General features: G+C 44.0%; 1 protein-coding gene across 1 annotated transcript in view; it reads left to right on the top strand.

Moving 5' to 3' along the window:
* The window catches only part of TCERG1 (transcription elongation regulator 1), an 800,085-nt gene that overhangs the window by 50,234 nt on the left and 723,734 nt on the right, over positions 1-26,117 (top strand). The window contains exons 2-3 of the mRNA XM_078653039.1: positions 13,449-13,671; positions 17,042-17,254. Of these exons, the coding sequence (XP_078509165.1) occupies positions 13,450-13,671; positions 17,042-17,254 (435 nt within the window). The 5' untranslated portion in view covers position 13,449. The remainder of the gene's footprint in view (positions 1-13,448; positions 13,672-17,041; positions 17,255-26,117) is intronic.

The following is a 26,117-nucleotide window of genomic DNA, read 5'->3' as shown; positions in this document are numbered from 1 at the left end:
CGCGCCAAAGAACTCTTGGCAAGCCAAATCTTGGGAAGTACTTTTGCAGTACTTAGGGCTGTGTTATCTTGTAGACCACCACTAAGACATACTTCAGCTTGCCCACTCGTTCCATTTCTATGGAATCCATTTGCAGGACTTCAAAGAGCAAATCTGGGGGTGCAAAATGGCCTATCGGGACTGGGGTACTTTTTCCTGGATTATAAGTAGAGCATATCATGCATCTTTTGACATGGGACTTTGCCACCATGGGAATCAGTTTGTTGAACTATACATGGTTTAATGTACTCACTATTCCTTTGGCACTAATGTGAGCTGGGCTATGTGCCATAGTAACAATAGCATTAACATTAACAATTAGGAAGCATCCATCTTTGTTTCTCTGACAGATCTATCCAACATCCAGTATCTTCTAATCTACCATACATCTTCCATGCTCTTTCTCTTCCATGGTAGTTTCCTATGGTATCTCTCCAACACATTCTAAGGTATTGTTAAACATTGGTACTTCAGGGACCCATCTAGCTGGTACTGTAACCTACATTATACTATATTCAAATCTGGCAGTTTGCTTGGCTGATTCATCTGCAAAAGCGTTTCCCAGGCTGACATCAATAAAAATTCTATGGGCACTGCATTTAACAATGGCAATTTTTTTTGGTAACATCGGAGCATCCAAAACTTTACTATTAATTCCCCATGCTGTATTTTAGTACCACATGAGGTTAAAAAGCCACTTTCTTTCCATAATTGCCCAAGTGAGTGAACAACACCAAAGGCTGACTGTCCGTATAAATATTTACATTCCCGATCTTTACTCAGTTCACATGCCCATGTAAGGGCATTTACTTCTGCTGCTTGTGCTTAAAAGTGGTGATGGCATATGCAGCAGTGTTTTTACCATCCGCTGATTAAAAACCTGAACCATCCACAAACAAATCTCCCTGTGGGGCAGATATCTGTTAGGTCTACCCGTCCCTTGGTCTCTTCTTCAGTGGTGAACACATCATGGTGTTCCTCCCCTGAATTACTGGGGAGGGGTAGCACTGTGTCTTGGGTTCAAAACATTGCAACGTTTCAGAATATTTGGAACAAAAAGTGTTCACTCATACCCCGTTAAGCGTGCACTGGTCAGGTGCTGGGTCTGAGTTTTGTTTAGTGGCACATCGACAGCGTATGGTACCATAACTGTCAAATTGTGACATGGACTTATATTTCAGAATGTCTGACTGCAGCCGCAGCTGATACTGAGCGCAAACAAATTGGCAAAGCCTTAGCTACTAGATCCAATGTGGAGGAAAAATAAGCACACGGTTTATTCCTCCCCCATGGGATTGTGTTAAAACAGATAGACCGCAGTCCTCTTTCTCATGGACAAACAAACTAAATTCCTTCGAATAATCCGGGTTACCCAAAGCAAGTGCATTGCATAAAGCATTCTTTAGTTGTTGAAAAGCATGCTCACACATCTGTCCATGGGAGTGGGTTATTAATATGCATAGATGTTGGAGCAAGCAAAGGTTTTGCAATTATAGAGAAGTTAGATATCCACTGCCTGCAAAAGGAAGTCATACCTATAAAGGGGCGAACGTGGGATTGGGTCTAGGGATGTTTCATTTGCTGTACCAAATCAATTCTTTGTTGGTACAGTATTCCCTCCCCGCCCCCCCACCCCCCTATGACAGGAGGTGACCTAAATAGGCAACCTCCTGTTGACAATATTGCATTTTAGATAAGGACACTTTATATCCTAGGAGTTCTTAATGATGTAACAAATTAACCGTTGTATCCTTACAACCTTTCTCTGTATCTGAGGCAGTTAATAGATCATCAATGTATTGGAGTGATACAGAGCCTTTGGAGGGGGTAAAAAAGCTTTTTCAAACATGGCGCGGAAGCTGTTCTAGGAGGCAGCTTACATGGCCAGTCTAAGCGGGAAGGTATCTCTGCCGTGCCCCATATAGCCAATAGTACCTGCTTGGCTGCAGCCAGTCCCAGCGCGATCTCTCTGCCACGGCAAGATCTGAGAGGGTACTTCAAGGCGTTAGGAAGCCCTAAGTGTATGTGTGTGGGGAGTTTGGGTTTATCCGTGGGGTAAATACAGTCTTTCTCAAAGAATTATCTCCCAAAATTCCTGTATCTTCGGACATGACTAAAGAATATGGGTGAGCGTGCCCGGTTGACCACAGTGACGCCAACATTGCCCATTCCCTCCCGGTTTCCATTTGAGTAGCCTTGCCGGTGTATAATCCCAATAATGTGCAAATCTTTAAAAAAAACTCTCCTTGCCGGCTGTGCTGCATGAAGATGCTCTGGCCCGATGTACAATGTCACTCCATTCCTTGGGGAGAACTCTTACTCCAATTCAGATTCCCACCTGCGCTGCGTGGGGGATTTACTGTACTGCCTGGGAGTGTTCAAAAAGGCATATATGTCTGACAGCAGCCGTTCGTCTGACGTTCTAGCAATGTACCATTTCTCAAAATGTGTTAATGTGCGACTGGCATGGAGGCATATCTGTGACTGGGTAAGCCAATGTCGAAGCGCCAAGTGCCTCCATTATGCCCTTCTGGGGGATTCTGAAGCCTTCGATGAGGCTAGCAAACTCCATTACCCCATGTTCGTCAAAGAGATCACCAATGCATTTACAGTTGGCCTCTTGCCAATGGAGGAAGCTATTCCCTGTGTGTGCCGGTGGAAATTCGGGGTTGCCTATAAATGGGGTCAGAGGAGACACCAAAGTAGATAGGCTGTATGGCACCTGTACTCTGTCCTGCACCCCCAGAGTGGCCCTCTAGACCGGTGACACATATTCTCCGCAGGGGCGATGCCTTTGAGGGAGTCACAGGACCTTCCAGATGTGCATGCCCACTATCTAGCAGTCTATAAAACACCAATTCTTCTCTGACTTCAACTTATACCATTCAAGCGCATATCTGAGTTGTGCTGCTTGAAAGTACAGTTCCAAACACTGGACCACCCAACCCCGTCTTCCTGTTTTAAATACGTCAAATGTCGGGCCATTCTCGGTTTCTTGCCTCCTCAGACAAAGTTACTGATGAGGTGTTGCATCTGTGATAGCATGTTGGGAGGGGGACTAAGCGGTAGCGTCTGCATCACATACAGTATCTGTGGGAGGGCAGGTAATTTTAACGGCAGCCAATCTGCCCAACCAGGACATGGTGTGCCTCTTCCAGTTTGTGAGCTCGCTCCTAATCCCGACCAGAATAGTTCACTTGTGCCGGTTTGGTCAGAGTGGGGAACATCTGTAAACCCAAGTACTGGACGCCTTCCGATGCTCACTGGGAACTGTGACTTTAGGGCCTGCTGTTCTGCTTGAGCGAGGGTCGTGCTCACTGAGTTTATGGAGGTTGACTTTGAAGCCTGATGCTAGACTGAATAGCTCCAGTTCCTCCATTAAGGGGGTAAATGAAAGTGCTGGCTGAGTTAAAATAGGACCACATCGTCTGCATATAATGAAATCTTATGCTCCCCCTCCCCCATTCTGATCCCTGATAACTTCAGGTGTTGGTGGACCCTCTCCGCAAACGGCTCCATATATAACGCAAAAAGCATGCAGGTTATTTAGTTGGCCAGGTGCTCTCTGATACTTTAATCAACTCTCCTAATTCTTTCATCAAATTATTCACAATTTTGTCAGCAAGCATTCTTTTCCCCGTGACTGTTGCCAAATCTTGACCGCTGTGAGCCCTGAATATTTCCTCCAACCTAGTGAAAGATTCTGAGACTTCTTCTATAGGTTTTTGTTTACAAGCTGTTCTTTTATCCCAATTTACATCTTCCCTTAGTATAGTATTATTCGTAGCAAATTAGCATTAAGAAGATCAGGTAAATCGAGTACAATTTGATCTGGTCTGTCCCCTGGTCTTCTCTGTGTCTCAAGATTTTCAAAATGTACCCAAGCATGCCCAAAGTGCGCTACATCATCATCATGTCTCCGCATTCCATATTTCTCTGGGGAGTAAGGCACCAAAAATAGATCCAAATCCTTGAATGTCATTACACATAATTTAGTGGCTGACTCTAAGGCTTCATAAAACCCCTTTGGGGTTTTCCTAAACTCTGGCAAACATTTCTTTATTGCCTTTAATTCATACCTACTCCACGTAGTATGAACAAATTGGGGAATGGGGTTCTGAACAGTAACACCACCAGCAGCAGGGGGTGCAGGAAGGGGGTATATGTCACTCATGGGATGTTCCCCATTCATTTTTTGATGATTTCTTCTAACCTTAAAACCCTAATGCAAACTATTTTCAACAGCCTGTGGGACATCTGGGGAAGGGATTATGTGACCTTGCGCATCATGCTACAATTGTAACACCTCTTGTGGGGTATTTTTATTACACCATGTCCACCAGTCCTCCATTCTCTCAGTCCTATATTGAATGAGTAAGTTTTTTGCTGAAAAACATCAAACCTATTTACAGTTGGCATAGCAGTATTCATGGTGGCATTATTTATGTCATCCATCCAGCTATGGGCCATCAGTTTCAACTCTTGTGGATCAGCTCTCTGTGATCCATATCAAGTATTGGGTCTGTCTCTCAAATTCCCACTCCTATCTCTCAAGTTACCACTATGCTTGTAAATCAAAGGTACCTGTAGGCGTGTTTCCAGCAGATTGGGATGCAGAAGGGGTTTGTCCAGTTACTAGCCTTGGTAAAAAAATTTACCTGAGGGGTAGTCCATACATTTGGTGCAGGTATCGCTTGTCCTGCTTGTGACTGCTGTTGAGCAGCAGACGGATTAAGTATTGGTCTGGGTGGGACAGGCAGTTGCTGACTTGGTAAGGGGGCAGGAAGGATTGGTACATTTGGGATGGGTACTAGAGGTGCATTTCCCTGCTGACACATCTGAAGTGGTAAATTTTGTACGTGTGCGGCACGCATGGGAACCTGGGTGGCATATGGTGGGGGATTCTCTAATAGTCTCTCTAATACCTCATCATTGTCCACATGTTCTTTCTCTTGTCACATATGTCTTGTTAGTGGTCATTCTAAACTCTCTGTCCATACATTCAATACTTTCAGTTTGTTTTAATTGATCATATACTTTGGCTTTCTGCAACACTCACTATTTCTGTTCTCGTTCCTTCTCTTTTAGTTCTTTAATTACTAACATTGTAGCATGTTTTTCTCATTCATTAAAACTGTCCCACATTGCTTATCTGACCTTTTTCTCAAACAAACATTGCTGGAAATATTGAATTTTATCTAGATCAAATGAAACGTACAGTGGCAGTCTCAAATCCTCATTTGCATTAGTATATCAATTCCACAGTCTGTTCCACAAGTTCACACCTGTCCCAGATTTTGTCATCTTCCATGCAGGACTACCCTCGACTGGGACTGGTTGGTACTCATCCAGGCGTGAATGAATGAATAAATGATGTCATTTATATAGCGCAGCTTTTTCTCCATGGCGCTGATGCAGAGGTGTAGTGGTGGGGAAAACTGATCAAATAAGTGAAAACACTATATTATCTGTGGCTACAAAACTCCAGGGTTTCAGAAGTTTCTTGAAAATGGATTCTGACTGCAGGAATGTGAGATGAGTGGGTAAACTGTTCCAAGCTTTAGTTCCCAGGACTGCCATTGATTTGCCTCCTCTGGACATCAAATGAAAGCTGGGAGGTGCTAGAAAGTTTTCAGAAGATGATCTCAATAGGCGTTGGGTAACACATGGTTTGATTCTAGTCCTGAGGTATTTAGGTCCTGTTGACCTAAAAGTTCTAAAGGTGATTACTAAGATCTTAAAGAGAATCCTTTTACGTACGCGCAGCCAGTGAAGAGTATTGAGTGCCGCTGATGCCGAGGAACCTCAGGGCAATTTTAATACCAGGCGGCCTGCTGCGTTTTGAACCATCTGTAATATTTTCAGGACTACCTTCTTGGCTCCTGCGTATAGGCTGTTACAGTAGTCTAGACGAGACAGGATTAAGGCAACTGCAACTGTCTTTCTAGCTGTGACTGGAAGCAGATCAATAAACTTTTTGAAAGGATTTTACCATGTGGAAGCAGGTGCCGACAGAGCTTGCTGGTGGAAGGACAATTAGGTATCAAATCTCATCCCAAAGTTGCTCACAACATCCACTGTTCGGAGGAGGTGCAGTGTCAGTTGGCCACCACTGTTTGGTCGTGAAGATGTTAGATTTCCCGAGCAACATGATCTTCGTCTTTTGGCTATTGCATTTGAGATGGTTAGATTTCAACCAGTAGACGGCGGAGAGGTAGCACTGAAAGTTTCCTCTGCCACGATGGAATCTTTGTCTAATGTTCGGATTAACTGAGTGTCATCAGCATACGAGAGAGACTCGATGTCAAAAGATGCAATCGGGTTCAGCAGAGGTTATATCTATATCTATAGAATAGTCTATAACGAGAGACCATTACAAATATAAGTCTTTCATAGTATGTCAGCTATTCAAACGCACTATCTCAGTGTCACTATACTGTGTATTTTACAGATATACTATGTACCCTTTTGACAAAAACGTTAGTCTTTTGCCTATATCTATTGAGTAGGATCACGTGATTCAGGAATTATGCACTGTCACTTTAAAAGCACATCCCTGTGTTACGTACATTTGTCGAGTGAGCAAGCGGCATCAAGCTGCGAAAAGCGTCTGGACATTGGGAAATAAAATAAGTTGAGCACCTACTTTGGGTCCGTGTCCTGTTGGATTGGCCTGTGGCGTGAGCTACAACGCGAGCAAGCCGAGGACTGGAAATCTTGCCTCTATATCTATATCTCTATATCTCAGGGCCGAGCCCTGTGGGACACCAGAGAGCAAAGGTTTCTCCGTCGATTGGAAGTGGCCGAGGGTTACTATCTGTTTCCTGTTCTCAAAAAATTATTTTAGCCAGGCCAAGGCCTTGTGTGAGATGCCACTTGCTTCTAATTGGTCTCCCAAGATGTCGTAGGAGACTTTTGTCAAACGCGGCCGGTAGATCCAACAGATTCAGCACTACATTTTTCCATTGATCCAGGGCAAATTTTAATGTTTCCGTTGTATGTAGCAGTGCTGACTCGGTGTCCAGGCCAAAAACCCGATTGACTAGGGTGTAAGATATTAGCTTCCTGCAAAAAAGCATTTCGTTGCGTATTTACTACTTTCTCTGTTATTTTGCTTAAGCATGGTAGCAGGGAGATGGGCCTGAGATTCGAGAGGGTTGGAGGGTCCGGTAGTTGACTTTTTTGGAGGGGCTTGACTGAAGCTATTTTCCAATTTGCTGGTACTGATGCTTGCCTGGAAGAGGAGCTTATTATTTGGTTGATAGTTGGGTTTATAGTATAGTATCAATGATTGCATGCAATATTTTTGGAGGGCAGGGATCAAGAGGGGAGCCCAATTTTACATGAGAGGATAGCTTGGCGTGATTGTCCCAGACTAATCTCCTTGAAGCAATTAAGCTTAAGTATATTATCCAGGTCGGCTCTTTCTGCAAGCACAGTGTTTGGTAACTTAAACATTTTTTTAAGTCTTTTTTTTTTTTTTAATCAAAGTAATAACAATCTGATCACATAGGATTTGTAAAGGTGGAATTTAATGCTTGAGAATGTAAGGGTGTGGAAAAATTGTAACAATTAAAATTGTTTTCTAATCAGATGCTGCCTGACTAATCAGATTTGCGTACTGGGTTTTCTTTCCCGATTTTAATTTGCTGATGGTAGTTTTTGAGAGCCGCTTTAAAAAGAGTGAACTCTTCTGATTTGTAACTTTTTCTCCTTCTACGTTTTCTACAATGACCTTGTAATTATTTTAGCTGAGGGGTGATGCAGAGGCCTTCTTAGAGATATTTCTATTTGGCGGGGCAGGTGGTGCAAAAATGTTGCCAAGTGAAGCCATCCAGTCATTGAAGATGTGAGTATCTAGCGAGGGGTTCCCTGTTAGGGCAGGTCTACCTTGTTCTGCCACGGTGTGCAGATTAGGATTAGTTAGCATTTTGTTCCATTTTTGCTTACTTTTGTGGCAGGTTTCTCTATAATCTTTCACAAGATGTGTATTGGGGCGTCTTATCCTGAAAGGGATGAACTTGTCGTCTAACCAGGTTATGTTGACCGGCGGGAGGCTGTTTTGAGACTAGTGGAATTAGTTTCGATTCCATCCAGGGTATGCTCCACGCAGTGTGTATGGCCAGCTATCTGCTGCTTGAGTCCCAGAGTTTCTACGATCTCTCCAAAAATGTTTGCACTTGGGGTATCTAGTGATTCCATGTATAGGTTTAAATCTCCCAGTAGGGCAAAATTGGAATATTTAACCACCAGGGTGCTCAGATTTTCTCCCAGGGTGTTTGAAAACTTTTGACTAGTCCCTGTTAGCTGTTAAATCAAGCCTCCCGCGAATGATGCAGAGCTTTCTAGTTGGAAGCAGAAGCCACTTTAAGCTCTGAAATCAAATGTATAGTATTTTAGCGTTTTAAGATATATTATTGACCATCCAGTTTTTGGCTTGAAATTAAATCATAAATGTGTTGTGCATTCTTGCCTAGGGATCTGACATTTACTAGGCCCCCTCGTAGTTGCTTTAAGTTGGTGTATTATAGGACATAGACAAGGGGAGTGCTAGGTTCGTATAAGACCCATTAAACAGCAACGACGACTCTGTGAAATATGTCATTAGTTTCCTCGTTGTGCCTTAAAGTCAAAGACCATCTAAGTGAGAGAACTTATCAATACAGGACTATTTATCAGGTCTAACCTGAAACCCAACCAATATAATACAATAAAATTCGCAATACCAGAAACTAATGAATAATTCAAAATACTTGGTAACAAATAACTCTGAACAATCTCACCAGGTATTTGCTGAAGACGAACGAGACTCTGTACTCTGCAAATCAGCCACTTTTTGGTTGACCAGTTTGGAAATTCTGCAGGGGAGATCCTGTTGCAGAGGGACAGCAGTTTGGTACTTCAGATGCAAGAAACTAGTGTCATTAACAGGGGCCCCAGCAATCATACAGCCTTGAGTCGTGTCGCCTCAGCCAGAGTCATGTGACTGACGAAACGTCGACTGTTGCGTCCATTTCCCTAGCATTTGAGTTGTTTGAGGAATTGTTTTCTATTGCTTTAGATTAATTTCCTTTCCTATATACTTTTGGAATGGTTGTTCACACCTATGATTAGTAGGCTCTTTTGTGTACCCTCCATCATGGTGTTTTATTTTCTCTAATTGTACCCCTTACATATCTGTTTCACATTAAAATTGTGTACCCTAAAAAAAAATATACCTGTGTTTCTCTATTTGTTCTGCTGAATATTCTTTTTATGAACAACTTACATTGATGTTTAGATTTTTTCAACGTTCAGTCACCATTTGGGGCACAACATTTTAGTAACAAGTTTATGTGAAATTTGACTATGATTAGTGACTAACATCCCTTGTAGGCACCTTTTATAACACTTGTTTATTTGCCCAAGCCTCCAAGGGTGTATTGGGACTCCCACTGGTTTGTTACGAAAGGAAGGTCCAAGTGTCTGTCAATTATAAACTGAAGATGGCATTCATTTAGAGCTCAGCTGCTGCAAAGGGAGTCTTCATTTCTCCTTATCCTCGCCACAAGATTCTCTTACGATTGACACATCTTACTGGAAGCTGTTCCCGCCTGCATTCCCTAGACAGATCAGCACGTTGCCCAAAAGCTCTCAAAAGGATAAAGCTATGAACTTTGGAACCTCAGAAGTACATATCAGTGATCTTTGTGCCTGCCAGAAGAGGCAGCACGGGGCACGTTTCAACATAAGACGACTGATAGGAGAATGGCCTCCTTACTCCAGGTCAATACAGACACTTTCTCCCATCCTAAACTTTTCATCTACAAATCGATTTCAGGAGTGTTCTCTTAAATAGATCAATGCAAGCAAAATAGGATTACAACACACAGAATGCATGAGGCTGCCACACAAAGCTCCAGTACTGGAACAGTGTCTGCAGTGACCTGGAGGGAGGTGGTAACCCTAGCTGATAGATAAATATATTCTGCCTTAAAATCTCACTCACATGAACCAGTTGAACAGACCACTGTAGAGAGACCAGATAATGGTATCTAGTTTGCGGTCACGATATCATTAAAAGCGTTCAACACGCCACAGACTGCTTTAGTTCTGCAGACCAATAGGGTAAAGTAAAATGGTACAACCCCTCCCCTCTGCAAATTTACAAAGGTGCAGGGTTGGGGTCAGACTGGGACAGAAAATCAGCTCTGTCACCTTTTAGTGCATTTGATAGCTTAAAAAGTGGTCAATGTTTTCAAATTGGGTCAGTTCTGAGCCATAAATATGCGCTGTACAAGTGTTTTGCAAGGTATGGAAGACTGCATGCATTTGTGCTTGCTGCAGGCAATATTTGTTTTATTATCTGGGAAAACAGTAAAAATCGGCCAGTAGACCATAAAACAGACCCATCACTTACCTGTCAGACCAACCTGCAAGTCAGTTCCTGATTTCCCTCTAGACCGGTCGGACCCTGGGCTGGTTTGAGGTGTACTTCCCGCTGGAGGGGGGTCCTGGCACCACAGAGGCTTTGGATGTCCTTTTCCCAATGCAAGGATGTTCTGTCTGATACAGTACGGAGTGCACTCTATTTGTCTCCGGGGCTTGGTACGTAAATAATGTTGCTTAACCAAACAGTCCCATCTGGAAGAGGGGCGCATAATTATCTACAAAATGCTCTGTGTGATTTCCTTTTCCCATTGAGTTGTGAAAGTTGAAACCGCAAATTTAAATTGGTGTTGAGCACATGAGGACAGTTGTGATCCACTCCATGGGATGTTGACGTTGCCAGGGGACCAATGACCAAAGAATGAGAAACCTCGCCTCATCTCTCACCCCCCCCCCCCCTTTTCTAGACATTCCATCACCAAAGCATTCTCCGCTGCATGGCCCAAATATAAAGTCTGCCTATGTGTTTTGCAAGAAGCCTTCAGTGCAGGCAAACATCCAGGTGTTTAACGCTAATGGAATATGGCTCCTCGGATGGAAGTCGGAAGTTTCCGAGTGAATGGTCAGAGCAGCGAACGCCGTATAGAGGGATGCATCGAGCAAGGTCTCACTAAGTAAGTTTCACATCACTAAATAAGAGCAGCACCATGGATGGTATCCGGAGAGGGCACGCTAAAGGCCCTTCCCCAACTAAGCATGTGTGTGCACTGGTGTTGGCAGTTATTGCGTTGAAGTCTTCGCCTGTGGGCACTGGTAACAGGCGCTCAGTACAGTACTAAGGCACTGAAAGTACTAGAACGCAGTGTTGCAGACACTGCTGCCTGTACAGGAAGTGTGCTCCGCTATGGTCCATCCATGTGCGCCCCTGTCAGCTCTCAGCAAACATTGGCACATGAAATCTGTGAATGCACCGTGCAAGTTTAAAATGTGAAGGTTGCGCAGACATATGTCGCAGTAAAGTATTGAGGATTTGAAGAAGGTCCAGATGATATTGCCTTCATTAGTTGTCGATTTGTATAAGAGAAGCTTTGCTCGAGGCACTGGACCTTTCCCGCCCTCAGAAACATAACTTTGCAAAAGGGGTTTCGGTGTTTGCTCCTCTTTGAATGGTTGCCAGATATCCAAATGAGGAACCTTATTTAGTAAGAAGCCAATGCTTTGTGATGTCTTCAAAAAGTTATTAGTTACATCTTTATTGCTCCATATACGATGTTTGTGTTTATAGGGTACAACTGCCGACACGTGTTTCACCCTAATCGGTCAATTGGACCAGGGCTTTCTCAAGGCTTAATATAAAAAAAAAATTATTCAGAGAACAATTCTCATATAATGTCGAATGAGAGTCTTCATAACAAAGTTTCAAACATGCTGGTTTTTAAATAGCATAGTAATCAATCAGTAGGGTCGGTCAGGTCAGCGCCGCAAAGTCTTGTGTCGCAGTAAAGCACTGCAGCTTTCCGCAGAGGCCATTGTGAAAGTAAGAGCGGGTGCTGTTCTGAAACAATAAGCCTGGGGGCGAGACTGGGTTGAGGGACTGTGAACCATGTGTTCTGGGGAAAAAACAATTTTACAAAAAAAAGCAGATGCCGTGTTGTAGCTAAAGCACAATCTATTGTGTTGTGGGAAAAAAAAGTTTTAGGTACACAATGGCCATTCATGTCATGCTGCTTCTTTTTCGTGTTGGATGCGATAAAACGTAAGGCATGCCATGCTGGCATAAAAAAAATAGAAGAAGCAGCAGTTGCGGAAGAGAGTATCCTGCCTTCACCAGCTGGTCGGAGAAAGTACTTTAAGGAAATGGTGCTCACAGACTGCTAATAAAACCTGCAGAGTAAGAACACAAGTAAAAAGGGCTAGTCCTCATGGGAGGTTGCAAGGGTAGAAAAGGCAGTACGAGACTACTAAGCCTATTCACAAATCAAAAGCAACCATTTAGGAAGGACAGTAACGGGGGCCTATCAAAAAGTTGGGTTAAAAATAGCTGGAGCTTCAAGTCCATAACGGAGAATAGGATGTCTCGAAGAGATGGCACAAGCGCTGCTTAGGCAAGACCGTAAAAAAATACAATCAGCAGGGTTTTTACTATAAACTGCTTGCCAAAACACATAGAAATTGGCTTTACATTGTGACAAATGTACAGGAAGTTTTACATTGAATTCATAATGTATATCCACTTCTTGGGGGTTTTGCCAAGCAGTTAAACAATGGGCTTCAAAAAATATTGGGTTTATGCAGGTGCAGTGTGTTGATAGTACTAAACCATTGCCTACTACTGTGATCTGGGAATCAATTTACAATAAATAGCTCTGATCTAATGTTTTTACCATAATTCTTCCTAATAATTGTTATATGGCATTGAACAACTTCCCAGTGAATCACTTGAACAACAGTCTTGATCATTGGCTTGTCACCATATCCATCTCAGACCAACCCTATTGAGCATAATCTGTACAATACAAGCACTCTTGTTCAGAGGAAACACAACTACTGTGCAATTAAATGCTGTAATGTGGTACAGGTAAATGCTGTAATGGGGGGATAGGTAAATGCTGAACGGGGGACAAATAAGCGTGGGTGAGGGGAAATCTCCTCTCTCAATGGCTCTTCTTAAAGGTCTTTTTCTGTCGATAGTCTTGCGACAGCTGCATTGTCAAACAAGACCTAAAAATGTCTAATGGCATGGGTGTCTTGCATCTGAAAAGATATATAGTTTTTCCGTCATTTTATATTTCACGTTATAAGACATCCCTCACTTTTAGCAAGGATTTGCTACACCTCAAGTGTCCTTTTATTTCACCTTCCTTTATCAGGATACACTTAGTTTGCATGGGGTTTCCATGTCTATTGTATGCTCTTTTAATATTTGTATGAAAAATTGCCTACATTTCATTTTTGAGTGAATGATTTGTTTTAGGATTAGTTTGTGGCCTAATGGAGTCAAAAGTTAATAAAATAGGGATTTATTTGTGTTTTTTGTACAGGATGGCTCAGCAACAGGCTATGAGATTTCGAGGTCCGGCCCCACCTCCCAACACAGTTATGAGAGGTCCACCACCTCTCATGAGACCACCTCCTCCATTTGGAATGATGCGAGGACCACCGCCACCACCTCGTCCGCCGTTTGGACGCCCTCCATTTGATCCCAACATGCCTCCAATACCGCCAGGAGGGATTCCTCCTCCGATGGGCCCACCGCATCTTCAGGTAAGTGTTGATATATTCTTTACAAACTTAAACAGATAGTTTATAAATACGTTTCTTGCCTACCATGACTTCTTTTATGCATCACATTAAGGGTGACTTAATAGATTCTATTAGGCCATAAACTATCCTGTGTTGCCGGGTACTACTATCATGTTTAACCCCTGTAAAAGATTAAATATGGTCCGTTTACTCTCTGATTCGCTGATTTCACAAGCCGGTGAATACCCCAAAAGTCTCTCGCATGAGTGAGCGGGATGATTGTGAAATTTACGTGAATGTTAGAGCGAACACATTACACATGCATTTCTTTAGCTGCATTGAAGAAAATGGCAATATATAATGGTACAGGCATAGGAATATCCAGACACTAGTTTTTATTAATCATTCAGAGCTTTGCATATGCAATTTTGCATAAACCATGCTGGAAAGGTGTGTAATATGATTTTGACTTACCACTGTAAAGCATGTTACTTCTGTTTCCCAGGGCACTCCTGCTCCCAACCTGTGAGTACAAAGTAGTTAACAAGAAACTTTTTCTCAAAGCTTTTTAGTTGTTGATGAGCATTTGAATAGCACACAATCTGATATTCATATTCAGAGCTTTGTATGACTTGCGCTACTTTTGTCACAATGTACATATAGCTAACCTTTATTCCCTTGCACAGGTTTACACACCTACAGTTCTTTTTAGTCTCCCGACAGGATTACTCTTCTCACACTGTTAGCTTTTCTGTGAATGGGACCTGGGCCCCTCATTTTCGCTGACTTTTAGATGGCTTTTTTTTCTGCCTAGATTGCCTACCACACCTTATTAGTGCTCTGGATAGGGCAAGGAAAGTGTGGTTCCCAGAAATTCTGGGTATGGTCATCTGCGCTCCCAATCAGGCTAGTGCTTTGGGAGGATCTACTGTTACAGCAACAGGGTTGGACTGTCCACCCCGGCCTGGGCAATCTACACTGCCATGCATGGAGACTGAGCGGAGACAGCTGACTGCGTTTGACTGCCCGATGTAGGGAATGTCTTTTTGGTGATCAGGTGTCCATCACAAAAACCATATGTGCGGCATGCTGGTAGAAGTTAGTAGCTTAGTGTACTTCTCGCCAGATAGAACAGTTGCATGCCAAATTATCATATGTGCTGCTTTTTGTATTCTCTACAGCCCAGCAGTTCTTACTGTGGCCTCTTTTTTAAAGGTTATTTGTTGACCTTTTTATGTTTTTCAGATCAGCCTTCGTTGTTCAGATCACCTGTTGATGCGTTTTCCAAAAGGATTAATCCATATGTTTCCACTCATTTTGTGATGCCACAGTGTGATCATATCCTGGTTCTTACATATTTCATGTGAACCTCCATTCAGGCCAATTCACAGCTTCCCTCCGTGTCTTCAGACTCTGAAACCCGTATTTCTTATAGCGACAAGACAACTTGTCTCATGAGTGGATTGCAAGCGCTGTCTGTCCAGCAATCATTTAGCATGTTTTTCTGGACAAATTGGTACTGTGGAATAGGGCGGCCATCCTGCCCACGGTTGTGATGCCTTTTCGTGTAAGACAATCCATGAACCTTGCGTCACTCTTTGCTCCTGCACATCCCTTGAAAGGGGAATAAAGATTTTGTTTGGATCCCCAAAAAGCTTTGACTTTGTACGTCAATTGCTCCAAAGATCATTAGGTGAACGATCAGCTCTTTGTGGGAGATAGGAAGGGTGAAGCAGTATACAAAAGAACATTTTCAAGATCGACAGTCCTCTATATCAAAACCTGCTACATACTGCCTAAGAATCAGCCCCAAGAAGGCTTGTGGACCCATTCCACCAGGGTCACGGCTGCTACCACTGCATTAGCATGTGGAGTTCCTGTCTTGGATATCTGTCAGGCTGCAACATTCACACGTTTACAAAGCTCTACTGCCTTTGCAGCCATGTCATTTGGTGGGGGTGGGGGTGGGGGGTGGGGGGGGGGGGGAATTTTTCCCTGTTGGTCCTGTAGGACCTTTTGGTCTGAGCCATTGCACAGACCTTGAGCGGTATTGTTTTGGTATCTATTCACAGGGTGATGAATCTGCGGTTAGAAGTATCCTTAAGCAGAACAAGTTGCTTACCTTTGGTTGTGCCTTTTTTTGTGGACACTTTTATCTAACCGCAGATTCCTCACTGACTAACCCACCTCCCCATTCTGTTCTGTTTTCTCCATTATAAAAAGGTCCAATTTTGAGCTCTGCATACTGTCCATATCTGTCAGCCAGTGGCTCCGAGTTGGCCAGTGCAAACCAGGTCCAGAAGGTAACTTGTATCTGCATGCAGTGGTGGCGATTGTGTTGCTCTTGCATCACTTCCTGGATGGAACCGATTTGACACTGAACCACTTACTTACACACCAGGGAAATAGTGAAAAAAATCTCGAGATCCAGTCTGTTACAAGGGGAAGAATCTGCAGTTAGGTAGGGTATCCACCGGAAAGAGCGTTACTGGAGGACATACGTTTTTCTCCAGCAGTCATTTAGCAAGTTTTACTGCCAAAGGTGAAGTAAAACTCAAACATTTACTCTAGATCTTCAAACTGCCCAAAATTATTGATTTGCATTTCACAGTCTAATGTAATGTTCAATTCCTACCATTTGAACACTAACGGTCTTGTGCAGGCAGAAAAAGCCATTTTTTATATTTCCATCGTAATATTTGGACCTTCATGGTGGTGTTTAAATAAATATCTCAAGTTGGACAGACTCCAAAGTGGGCAGTGGGGCACCTACTCAAGTCTTCTCGCCTTCACTAATTCTTTTCACCATATAAAAGCTCTACGTTGTGCATCTTTCTCCCACCTCCACCTATTTTCATACCATCTCTCTCCTCAGTTTCATTTTCTTTCTTTGCTGCTCTTCTGCTACTTTTTTCAGTTCCACACAATGAATTCCCATTATCCATTCTTCCTCATTTTGTCACATTCCCTAGTTGCTTCTTGCATTAGCAAGTAATTTTGACTGATCTAATCAGTGAGTTTTCCTCCAGCTTGTACCTACATTGATTGGAAATAAAAAAGCTGCATATGGTGATTCTGCAGTCTGATTTTTGTCTTGAGCAAGAACATGTTCCCACTCACAACTGTCTTCTATGAGTTATATACCATGAATAGGAAAGTTAATGCTGCATCATGGTCTGATTATCACATTTTCATGTATTAGAATGTTGATTCTACCCTTAAAGAAAATGGAGCTAATTTTTTGTCGGCCTCCTGTTCTTCCGGATCAGTTAAAATCCACTCCAAAAGACAAGCATCCCAATTTCATATTTGAAGCATTGGAAGAGAAATTTTGATTTTAACAAAAGTATGATTTCACTGATATGCTGAGCTTACTGTTTTTCACCTGTAGAGGCCTCCATTTATGCCGCCGCTCATGAATAACATGCCGCCGCCACCAGGAATGATGTTTCCTCCAGGAATGCCGCCTGCAACAACTCCTGCAAACCACACGCCGACTCAAACCCCTTCACCAGTTCAAGCCCCAACACCAGCACCAGCCCCAGCCCCAACTCTACCGCCGAACGAGGAGCTATGGGTTGAAAACAAGACTCCTGATGGAAAGGTAAGTTTTGATCTACTCCGAATCCCTGTGCACCCAAGCTCATGAGTCTTTTGTGTTATATAGTGGAGTGGTGCAATGATTCTGGAAGACTGTCATTTCCTGCAGTGTATGGCTGCTGTGGCTGACGTTTAGCTCACATGGGTGTATCGGTGAAACCTCTCCTGAATTGGAGATGGGAAGTTGTGCTCATCAAGACTCGACGTTAGAATATTTTTGTTCTGTACACTTTCCAGTCGTTCCCAAAATGTTACCCCGATCTACATCTTTTGGTAGAGGTCTTGCTGTGTGTCTGAGTAAATCATTTGACTGCCTTATAGGAGCTCCATTCTGATCAGCGCAGTCACCACTTCATTCTGAAGATTATTTCCCAACCGTTCTTCAAATCCTTCGAATCTTTTAGTTTATCTAGTTTGTAGTGAAGGCTAGGAGAGTGAAGAGATGAGCCCTTCTGTTCTCTCAAGATTTTGATTTGTGCTGCATACATGGTGATGGTCCATGCTAAGTGACCGTCACAGAGACGTGTCCGACCCACTGAGAAGAAAAATTAATATATAATCAAAAGTATGCTACGTAAGATTCAAATATTGGTATCCTCTTCAGCTGTGCCAAAACTGAAAATACAACAGATATTTTGGATGATGGGGTTGCAAAAAAGTAGAGGCCTCCATCGCTTCATGCAGTTAAGATATGTGGTCACCATACTCTGGCACTATTGTATAATTTGTGTTGGCTGATACAAAAATCTACTGTGTTAAGGCATTCCTTGGATTGTGCATTTTTTGGTACTGTGCAGTAGGCATTTTTTTAATTTTTAAGTCACTTTAGGTTTGATACCTGGTTGATAAGATATCTAATTTCAGTCTCACATTGCTTCTTGGAACAGCTGAGCGAGAGAGCCTAGCAGTATTTAAGATTCCTTCTGCTTTTGTACTAGGACTTTTGACCAGTCATATTCTGAAATTTACAGCCTGCCACCATTAAAAAAGTGCATATATACTTGGGTATTTCAAGTGCATGCAATTGATACCTCTGAGAAGTAGAGACTATTGGCTGTCTATTGAGTCTTGAGTCTTGAGTGTGAGGCTCCTTGTGACTAGTCTTTCAACTGAAGTTCCCCTGACTTATTTATTGAAACATCTGTGTTTTTTTCATCATATGCTAGGTAATGTTCCTGTATTGTTTCTTTGTCTTCCCAGTGTGTCTGATAGACAATGTTTTAGTTTCATACATTGCCTTCTAATTTCATTTTTAGTCAGTTTCTAAATTTGTTTTGTTTACAAATTAAAAGCTAACCTGCCTTCTAAAATCACAAACCAATCCCTATGCCCGGGTAGTAGCGAAGGTAATTGTCTTTTTAACCCCTTCGCTGCTAGGCCTTTTCCCATCCTGTGCTAAGCCTTTTTTTGGCTATTTGGGGTAGTGCGCGTTTAGGCCCCTGTAACTTTTTGACCACATAAGGTATCCATGCCAATTTTGCGTCCTTTTCTTCTAACATCATGGAGATTCTAAAGGTACCCAGGGTTTGTGGTTTCCTTTGGAGGGGTCCCAGAAATTAGCCTAAATACAGCAAAATGTTGATTCTTTTCCGGACAAATGGGAAAAACGGGCTACAAATGAAAGCGTCTGGGTATTTCCCTGCAAATGTTATCAAAAAAAGGTTTGTGGGGCTGAAATCGCCATTTCCCAGCTTTTAGGGAATGACAGACTTTTGTTAGAAAACCAACATGTTTTACACAGTTTTGGCATTTTTCTGGGACATAGCCTATTTTTGCTATTTTCTGTGATTTTAACCTCCTTCCAGTTAATGGTAAAAATGAGTGTGAAAGCAATAATGGATCCTGGAAAGCCATACATTTAAAAAAAGTAGACAAAATTCTGAATTCAGAAAGTGGTCATTTGTGTAGATCCATCAAGGTTTCTTTATAGAAACTAAGTTAAATATTAGGAAAATTGAAAATTTGTTGAAAAAAAGAGCCTTTCGTGTCCACGTTTTCACCTATAACTTCTTGTAATTATGACAGCTCTTTGAAAGCAATACACCGTTACATCCGCTGGACGTTCCTGGTTGTGGGAATATATAGGACTTGTAGGTTTTCCTTGACTGCCGGTGACCGCTAGGTGGCGATCGCGTGCGCGGCCCCAGAGCAGCCTCAGAGCAGCAGAGCAGGGCCGAAGCTCCAAAGCTCCGGTGAGAGTCGGGGGTGAAGGTGAAGTGTGAAGCAAGCCCTCAGTACTGGGGGAGTCCGGCCTGCCGCGTTTTTCGAGGAGCACGGAGCTAGAGCGAAGAGCGGACCGGCTGTGAGAGGCTGGTTGGCAGCGGTTTGGCGTTTGGCGTTTTCAGCATTCTGAGCCTCTAAGTACCGGGCTGCACCTGGAGCGTGCCGGCCGGGCCGCCTTTGGCCCCACTTGGCCCTCCCCAATCGGGCCACAACTCCCTGAAGCTGCCGGCTGCCCTGTGCTTTCAGTACCACGGCAGGGAGAACGACAGCGCTAGAGAGACAGCGCTAGGGAGATAGTGTGAGTGGTGCTGAGCTGCTGTGTTGAGCCAAGCCAAGTCTGCTGAGGGTACTGGCAGGAGGAGTCCAGCTGCCTCAAAAGGTTGCTCCAAGGGGTCGGACCCAGTCCTTGGACCGCGCGTCGTGACCTAACCACACCCGAAGAGGTAGGGGTGTAGCGTTTGAGGCTCGTGTTATCCCAAACTGTTGCTTGCCTTCTGGGTTTTTGGGTTGACAGGGACACGGCGGAGAACTACCACACCTACTCCCACACCCACACCCAGTCTCCACTAAAAACTGAGCCCTAAGGCTAAAGATTGTACCGTCGTCGCCATCACCCTGAGTGCTGGGGGTGCGGGCTGGCGAATAGAAGAGAAAGCGGGGACAAGGCAAGGGACACGAGTTTGTGGGTTTTATGCCTGAACGCTAGCCAGCGCGGCCTGAGGCGTGTAGGCATAAGAGACCAGTGACCAGCGACCTGGGCCTTTTGAAAAGGGACCTGTGCCCAGCGACTGGTGGCCAGTAGCAGCAGATTGAAGCTCTGCCGTAGCAGAGGTCCAGCAGCAGTTCTGTGAGCCTCTCCTCATTTAAGCTCCTCATCTACTTTTTGCCTCGAGATGAGATCTGGCAGGGTGAGGACAACGGCTCCCCAAAGGAAAAAGAAAAGCAAAGGGAGAGACGTGAGGACAGTCTCGGACCCAGAACGGTCACCTATTCTGCTGCTGAGCGACACCGATATCACAATTGATAGTGAGTCTCAGGCCCCCAGGAAGCGTCCTGATTCAAGGGGCAGTAAACCTATTGGAAATCAACCGAAGATAACAACAAAATTCAACTTCATAAAGGACCCCGGGTCAACGGTTTTTTCTAGCAACAAGAACATCACTGGGCTTCCAACCCCCCTAAGCCCACTGGTGATCATTTCCAAGGGCCGCGCAGCAGATGGGGCATTAAGGACTCCTCAATGCAGTTACAAGTCAACCACAGTTTCCATCAAACCGCTAACGGCAGTTCGAACCGCGCTCAGGTGGAGCCCAGTAAGGAAGACTCCCCCAAGACTGAGAGCGTGTCGCCACAAATCTGCTCCATCCAGACTCGCTTTATCCATATCCAGCGTTGGCCTCAACACAAAGGAAATCGATATAGAACCAGCGGTAGAAAAAAGCAGCATTTTGGGAAACTTTAACCAAATGCTTCCTGAAGCCAGCTTCAGCATCCCGTGCAGTCAAAACGGAGAATCTGCGCTTCATTTCATCAAGGGCATTAACACCGCCTTTACGACGGAAAAACCAGGCACCTCCCTCGGGGGGGGGGGGGTGGTTGCAACCAACAGGACCTATACCGTGTGTGCAAATCTGAGCCAGTGCACACTGAAATCGTAACGAACACAGAAGATGCTGAGGGTGTCATGAAGGAGCTTTCCTACCTCGATTCGACGGAATGGGCAAATATGTTGAATTCATATGGGAACTCAAATCCTGGCCCTCCCAAGCCACCAGCAACTCCAAGGCAGGACAAAAGCGAGGTCCCCTCACAAGAAAAAGCATGGGCTACCGCCCTTGATATCCTTCAAAAGTCAGCAGACGCAATGTTCTACCAGGCTGATAAAATGGACATTCAAATCAGCCTTCTAAATACACTTGCCGTATATGTTGCAAAAATCGACGAAAGGATCTCAAATCTAAACAGCCTGATTAGACGGGCCCAGGAAACTGTAGATCGCCCGCAGCAAGGATGTGATTGCTCACCAATAGTGGAGAAACTTTGTTCGCTTCCAGGCATAATGGAAAAGCTTGTAGCAGACTTAAAAGAAATAGCAAAAGCTACACCTATCTCTGGGAATGGCAGCGATCCAGATGCCGGTAATCCAAGCGAAGCTCGTCAATCCAAAACAGTTTCTAATTCAAGGCTAAGTGAGGAAAAAGCTGTCATCTCCCCACGACCTGAAGAGAATACGGTGCAAGGTGGCGGCACGAGAGGAAAGCAATCTCCCCAGGTCACTAGTAGAGTTAGTTCCCCTACTCTCTCCCCAATTGAACAAGAAGAGGAAAACCCTGCGGGAAAAGTCAAAAGACAGAGGAAGCGGAAAGGACGTAATAAAATGAGAAGGAGCAAACAAGTCCTAAACCTCTACCCGATGTTCAACAGCCTTAGACGTCCTGGTGTCTCCGGAGACGATGAGCAAGGAAATCCCTCTGACCCAGGAATAACAACGGAAGCACAACTAATTAACCAGGATTGTGACAAAAGGAAGAGCCTCATTTCCAGCTCGCCAACAGTAAAGAAACCACCAACGGTCCCCCCGGGAAAATGCTTGCTCATTGAAGCAAAAGAACAAAAAACCACTACCAACTCGGCTCCCCCTAACACACACATCACGCAGAAGGAAACAGATGTGAATCATACTCCGAGTCTCGCGACAAGGCCGCCTGGAGGCCCCATTTTAAAGCAGGAAGATACAGTAAAGCGTGTCAACTACCAACAGGGCGCACTCCCAGCAAGTGAAAACTGGAACTTTGGTCAGGCAAACAATGAAAGGCCTGATACTGTGCGCAACGAGATCCCTTTTACGGTTCCTTCGATAAAAATTGCGCAATTGCCAATCATGGACAAAACCGAGGCAATTCCCAGGCCAAATAGCACAGTTCGGAGTGGGGACAACCTCTCTACCCTCTTCTATCCAGAATATAAGTCTAAAGGCAGCCATGATATCCTAAACCGGGGTAACATCTTAAAGCTGATACAAGCGTCAGGTTTGTCAGACGAAATTACCATAATATCGGTAGAATTCATTGCACCATGTCAAGGCCAATCAAACGAACCCACAAAGATCACCTGGAGAACCGCAGAGGCAATGAACAAAATTCTAGGGCAAATCGACACCTTCAAGCAATGGGGAATATTGATACAACCGGGCAGGGAAGAGGGCTATCCATACGTTCTACAGGGAAGCTGTGGTGTTGAACATAGAAGTGTAGGGAGGGGTACAGTTTACTCCGTCCTCAGGGGTGCATGCAACAAAACTCCCACTTCTGTCCACCCAATGAGGAAAGCAAAAGAAGACGGGATCACAATAAATAGGAATCAGGACGAGGTGGGTTCATGGTCATGGCTGGCCGGCGCCCTGAATACAACCCGCCTTTTACGTTGACATCCCAGCAGGGTGGACTGCCACGAAAAGATTCCTTTAAAAATCTGTTCATGGAATATAAATGGCCTTACGAGCAAACTCGAGGACAACGCTACCATTTCCTACTTTCGGGGTTTCGACATACTCTTACTACAAGAGACATGGCTTACGGCACCGCAGCACCTAGAAGGCTTTAAAACCCACCATATTCCAGCGCACAAACTGAATCGTCCAGGAAGAGGGAGTGGCGGTCTTGCAGTCTATATATAGACAAAAAATGCAGTCACCTCCTGGGACCTGCCGGGCTCATCAAATCGCCTCCAATGTGTGGGAATCTCTCTTACTTTGAACAATGGCCAAAATTGGAGGTTAATCTTCATGAATGCCTACGTCCGCCCAAACACAGCATCCAGGAAATCCTTTGTAGACGAAGTAACAGCGTCAGTAGTAAGAGTGCAAACAGGTTTTCTAAACTCAGAAATCCTACTCACTGGTGACTTTAACATGTGGTTAATGTCAGTCCTCCAAAAAAATGAGGTCACTAAATCACATGATAGCATCTGGGTGATTCCACCACAAGCCAAGCCTGGTTGGCACAAGGACGATCCACATGGAAGTTCTCTACAAGGTAACCTTGAAAATCTGGGCTTAAGAGCCTTAAATGGGCGTTATCCTGCCGACAAGCCACCTCGATTCTCATATCTATCGAAAAAAGGCACTTCATTAATTGACTATACCTTCGTCAGCATCTCATTGCTCCACCAAGTAGCAGGATACTGTCTTGGAAACAGAACAGAAAGTGATCACTGCCCGCAAGAAATTATTCTGAGGACTTGCCTCACACAACACAAAAAGGTAAGGGACATGCCATCTGAGAGCCTTACAATCAACCTCAAACGCATCAAATGCTCCTTTAAGGATCTTCAACTCATATCAGCAGAGGCCAAACAAATAATTGAGCGCCAAACGTGCCTGGACAATATATGTGCCAACTGGTCAACATTTGCTACCGAACTTACTGACAGATTCGCCTAACCAACAAAATGCACAAGTCAAACTGATCAAAAGTATACGCCGCGCTCAAATTCTGAAATACTATCTGCAACAAGATCGATGAATCGCTTATGGCGGGCTTTAAAAGCTGATCCAATGGATCCCATTAAAATAATAAAATTGAGAGAGGCCCGTAACCACCTCAAGAAAGCGAAACGTGAACTACGCACAAGCCAATGGAACCTGTTTTGGGTCAAACTGCAGCATGACATTAAAACAAACAACTCTGCCAGGTTTTGGCGCACAATCAATAGCGCATCTGGGCGCACATCCAAAGTTGCTTCCTCGAGCATTCTTGAAATAGAGTGGGTTGAATTTCTCTTTTCCCACTTTAATGACCAGGAACTGCTCATTAACCATCCAAATCTCCCTCCCATGGACACATTATCACAAACAGAGATTGTCCTGGAACCTCTCCTGAACACTTCAAACTCCCTAAATAAGCTAGGTCATAAAATGACACCAACAAAAGAACGTCACTCGACCCAAAGCCACGTCAATTTTGCGACAGTCCAGAAGGACGAAATTGAAAAAATAATAAAAAAGGGACGCAAGGATGGCGCGCCTGGTCCAGGTGGAATTCCTCAAGCTCTGTTCAAGGAAGATGCAACTTTCTGGGCTGCGAAACTAAGCCCCCTTTTTAACACATGTCTGCAAAACAACACCATACCGCCCTCCTGGCGTGGATCCATCCTTGCACCAATCTTCAAAGGCGGGGACAAAAAATCCCCAGGGAATTACCGTCTCATCGCACTCATTGACAACGAAGCAAAGTATTTTGCGGGAGTGCTGCTCAACTCACTTAGGGCATGGGCTGATAAACTCTATAATTCCTCCGAATCAAACAGGTTTCACAATAAACACCGGTACCTCAGTCAACCTCATGACCCTATCATGCTTAATTGACCAAGCGAAATTCTGCTCTTGTTCACTTTATATGGGGTTTATTGACTACCAAGCGGCTTTTGACAATGTCAACAGAAGTAAACTCTGGCAGAAGCTGTCCAGACTCAACATTCCTGAGGCCCTTCTAAGAGCCATACAACTCCTACACCAGGACACATGGGTTAGAATTAAGATCGGGGACGGCTCAAGACTGTCTCGCCCGATTCCGACGGAAAAAGGCCTCAAACAGGGTTGTGTCTTGGCCCCGACACTTTTTAATCTATTCTTAGCTGACCTCCCTGAAGCCCTTAATAAGGTCAACTCCCACGCTCCCAAACTATCTGGCTTGCCGCTGACAAATCTACTATATGCAGATGATGTGGTACTGTTAAGTAAAACAAAGATCGGAATGCAAAGACTTCTGGATGCTACTTCCGACTACTCAAACGACAATGAGCTTCGAATCAACAACAGGAAGACGAAAATTTTAGCGGTGCACTCAAGGAAAGTTAAGAAACTGTCATGGGCTTTGAACAATGAAAGCATTGTCGAATCAAACTGCCAAAGGTACCTTGGAGTCACTTTCAACAACAACGGAAAATACAAATCCCACCTAGAAGAGCAAAAAAGGAAGGGTATGGCACTTGCTTATGCAATCGGACTAATTCAAAAGAAACTACAAGGCCCTACTCTTGCACCCACTTTACAAGTGGCTCAGGCAAAAATCATTCCTACCTTAACTTACGGCAGCGAAGCTTTAAAAGGATTGGACAGTGACCACCTGGATAAAATAATTACTAAGATCTACAGGTCTGTGTTCAACTTACCAAACCATACATCACCGGCACAAATTAGGTTGGAACTTGGCATCTGCAAACAACGATTGGCCAGAGCCATGTCTTTCCTCGTGTGCTGTCACAAATTGAGGTTATCAAAGGAGGGAAGTTTAGGATACCATTTGTGGGCCAGCATTGATAACAACTCATGGCGAGCAGGACATGAATACTGGTCAAAAGGCTTAAAAACCCTGTGCCTAAATGACCTCTGGAACTTGCACGCAAGTCAGATGGAATTTAAAAGGCTAGCGAAAATCAGCACTAAACAATTATCAATAGTGGAAGACAAAGCCAGCCTTGCAAAAAGAAGCCATGGGTGGATGACCCTTCAATCTTATGTCTCGCTAATTCCACAGCCGTACCTTACTATATTGTTTAGTGCTCGGATGAAACTAAGTTTTTTAAAACTGAGACTGGGAGCTATTAACCTGTTGACTCATTGGCCAAAATGGAAAAGAGAACAT

The sequence above is a fragment of the Lissotriton helveticus genome, chromosome 7 (assembly GCF_964261635.1).
Source record: "Lissotriton helveticus chromosome 7, aLisHel1.1, whole genome shotgun sequence".
Taxonomy (NCBI): Eukaryota; Metazoa; Chordata; class Amphibia; order Caudata; family Salamandridae; genus Lissotriton; species Lissotriton helveticus.
This window is presented reverse-complemented; position numbering and strand designations above follow the sequence as displayed.